At 42.0% G+C, this 3662-nt stretch overlaps 1 protein-coding gene across 1 annotated transcript; it reads right to left on the bottom strand.

The window, feature by feature from the left end:
• Positions 1-1489: 1489 nt before the first annotated feature.
• On the bottom strand, positions 1490-3157 carry LOC114773991 (uncharacterized). Its single transcript, XM_028966045.1, has 2 exons — positions 1761-3157; positions 1490-1607 (listed from the first exon to the last, which is right to left on the bottom strand). The coding sequence occupies exon 1, from the start codon at positions 2980-2982 to the stop codon at positions 2020-2022; it is 963 nt and encodes a 320-aa protein (XP_028821878.1). The 5' UTR covers positions 2983-3157; the 3' UTR covers positions 1490-1607; positions 1761-2019.
• Positions 3158-3662: the final 505 nt, after the last annotated feature.

Here is a 3662-nt window from a genome sequence, read left to right as displayed (position 1 = left end):
AACATAGTACCCCAGGATAGTCAACCCCACGACAACATAGTCAACCCTGTTCATAATGAACTGGAAGCTTCAATTAATAATTGAAAGGGCTTGAACCCCACTGGTGGAGTATTTATATGGTTAATCAAGACAAGTACTAATGTAAATGTACGTATAAACTATATCTATATAAAGTTTTTTGTATCTCTGTAGGGTGTTCACAATTTAAAAATTGTATAAAAAACTATATAACTGATCATATCTTCTTGTTCTATAAATTCAATGCCTAATTCCCTTTACCAAGTTCCTAAACAACCAGATATAGCGAATAAAGAGTTAACATGAAGTTAACATAATTTTAGAGTTGGTTATTATTTCCTGTATAACCAGTGTGATTTTCAAGGAATCAGCAAGTTTATAAATGTGTCTGGGTGTGCCTGTCTGTGTGTGTGTGTGTTAGTTGTGGTGGAGGTAATACTTACTCACTCATCTACTATGTACACCCAGAAAATACCTGAACAATTTTAGATTTACTTTTGGAAAGATTATTTTCATTATTTTAGTTTTACTTTGTGTGTTTATATGTACACACACTCACACAGATGGGACTGAATTAGTGCCATTCTGGGTAAGTGAAGTGAAGTGATTGTCACATGTGATACACAGCAGCACAGCACACGGTGCACACAGTGAAATTTGTCCTCTGCATTTAACCCATCACCCTGAGTGAGCAGTTGCCAGCCATGACAGGCGCCCGGGGAGCAGTGTGTGGGGACGGTGCATTGCTCAGTGGCACCTCAGTAGCACCTCGGTGGATCGTTATTCGAACCGGCAACCTTCTGATTACAGGGCAGATTCCTTTATTCTGCAAATTCGTCACTGGAGTGTATTGCAGAAGATAAAGGATGTCACTGAATGTTTTACATTTTAATGAGAAAAGACAGAGCTTATTTTGTTTGGAGTGAGTGACAGAGTTAAAATTGACTTAGGTGCTTTAAGTCAACACTTGACACATACAGCGAAAAATGTGGGTGTTTGACTGGACAGCGAATTGACATTTGATGCATAGATCAGCTCAGTGGTCAAAACCATCTTTGTTCAACTGAGACAACTGTCCAGAGTGAAGCCACTTTTCGCTCAGCGTCACTTTGAGATTTTAATGCATGCTTTTATTATGAATTGTATGGATTACTGCAAGGCACTTTATGTTGGGCTTGACCACTTGATGGAGTTCAGCTTTTAACCGGTACAAAAAACACAAGCACACTACTCCAGTTCTAGAATTATTACATTAGCTCCCGGTTGTTTTTTTTGTCTCGAACTCTCCATTTCTCTCCCCATCCCGGCCACCTTCCCGGTGTCTCCCTGCCCATCACCTGCACGTAGAATCTGGACTCAGCAAGACAGACTGTAGTCTTTTGGTAAGCAGAATCAGATGACTTGTTCAATCATTAATCTTTTTAATCATTCACTCATTCAGATTTGTCACTATGCTGTCCTCACTACAGTGTGGAACTGAAGCTATACAGCCAGTTAAACTCTTCCCGCAAATAATGGCTTGAGTCGTCGTAAGTTTTCTTTTAAGCCATTTACTGTGACTTCATTTATTTACAGAGACAGAGTGAAAACTATAACACAGGAAAACATAAATTAACCATCCTGTATGTGTTTAACAATCATAAATATATTGTCTTTGTAACATACATTTACGTTTCTTTTCTTAAACAAATAATGCCTTTAACATTAACCTAACACTTTAATTTATGAAATTATGTACTCACGACATTGCATCTGTGGTGATTACAGTGTGGATTACATGCGATGGACCCAGATTACACACAACTGAATTCTAGTGTGGTCTTGACGAATTATAAGGAAACAGGATATGACCCATAACAACTTCCTGTACAAAATAAAAGCACTCGCTAAAAGTTTCTAACTTTGAACCTTTCAAAATAAAGTTGCACTCAAAGGATGCCTTAGAAGGCAGCACACTCCCCGCCTGATCTCTGTGAGGTCACTAACCAGAGCTAATACATACTAGTCTTTACCCAAAAGCAAAACAACCTCCGAAGCTGGTCTGAGAAAGGTCTTTGAGTTTCCCTGATTAGTTGTCCTTAACTCCACCTTTCGTACATTCCCGTCCCCTCCAGGGAATGCTTTCGTAATCACAGCCATAGGCCAGTCATTACGGGCAGCTTGTCTGTCTTTAAGAAGCACAATGTCTCCTTCTTGCAAGTTCCGGTGTGACTTGTTCCATTTCCTACGATACTGCAAAGTTGGCAGGTACTCTTGCCTCCAACGACTCCAGAATCTATTGGCAAGAACCTGCACTTGTCTCCACTGTTTGGTGAGAAGATCTTTGTCTGTGAAGTCTCCCAGTATAGGTGGGACTCCAACCTTCTGGTTTAACAGCATTGAAGGTGATAGGATGAATGGGTCCTCAGGATCATCTGAAACTGGGATTAGTGGTCTTGCGTTGATGATGGCTACTACTTCTGCCATTAATGTACATAGAACATCGTGTGTTAACCGAGTGCACTGATCGCGAAGCATTGCATCCAGAATCTTCCTAGCTACTCCGATTAGTCGTTCCCAAGAACCTCCCATGTGTGACGCATGAGGGGGGTTGAATACCCATGAACACCCTTGTTGGCTTAGGAACCTCTGCACTGTGGTCTCAGGGTTGTTCCCACTCATTCCAAGCTCCTTACACGCTCCTACAAAGTTTGTGCCACAGTCAGACATGAGCTGTTTAGCTGGTCCTCTCACTGCGAAGAAACGTCTCAGGGCGTTGATACAGCTTGAAGAATCCATCGATTCGATGACCTCGATATGTACTGCTCTGGAACTCATGCAGCAAAACAGAATAGCCCAGCGCTTGCTTCCTGCCTGCCCACCCTTAGTGTGCCGTGCGATGATAGACCAGGGTCCAAAAACATCTAAACCTACGTAAGTAAAAGGAGGGCAGGTTTGGAGACGCACCGCAGGTAAGTCAGCCATGCGTTGTGTTTTCAGTTTGCCTCTGAGCTTACGGCAAGTTACACATTTATGTAAGGCAGAGTTAATGAGCCTTTTACCACCTAAAAGCCAGAACCCTGCTGCCCTGAGAGCTCCCTCCGTGAGGTGACGACCTTGATGCTGTACCTGAGAATGATAATGCCTGACGAACAACAAGGAAACAAGATTGTCCTTTGGGAGAATTATTGGGTTAGTTTCTCCAATGTCCAGATTAGCATTTTTCAGTCGACCTCCGAGACAGATGAGATTGTTCTGCAGGATTGGACTGAGGTGAAGAAGATTGCTGCTTGGATGGACTGGTTCATTCATCATCAAGGCTTTGAATTCCTTAGGGAATGCTCTTTTCTGCACAGTGCCAATGATGATTTCCTTTGCTTGAGATAATTCTTCTGGAGTGCGAGGAAGATCACACTTATGCCACCCTTTACACTTTTCAATGCGCTTCGAATGAATGTGAGACCTTGCATTGTGTATTAAGAATGCTATGGCCCGAATGAGAGAACTCAAACTAGAGAATCTTTGAAAGCTTTCCGCTTTGAGGTTCTTCTCTCGTAATTCTGTTACATAGCTTCTCACTTGAGTACGGACATTCACATCCAGCTCTGGTTCAACTAGATCAAAAGGTTGAGCCTGCTCTGATTCATTAGGAGTGTTCATGAGAA

The sequence above is a fragment of the Denticeps clupeoides genome, chromosome 2 (assembly GCF_900700375.1).
Source record: "Denticeps clupeoides chromosome 2, fDenClu1.1, whole genome shotgun sequence".
Taxonomy (NCBI): domain Eukaryota; kingdom Metazoa; phylum Chordata; class Actinopteri; order Clupeiformes; family Denticipitidae; genus Denticeps; species Denticeps clupeoides.
Note: the sequence above shows the minus strand (reverse complement) of the source record. Positions and strands in the feature narration are given on the sequence as shown.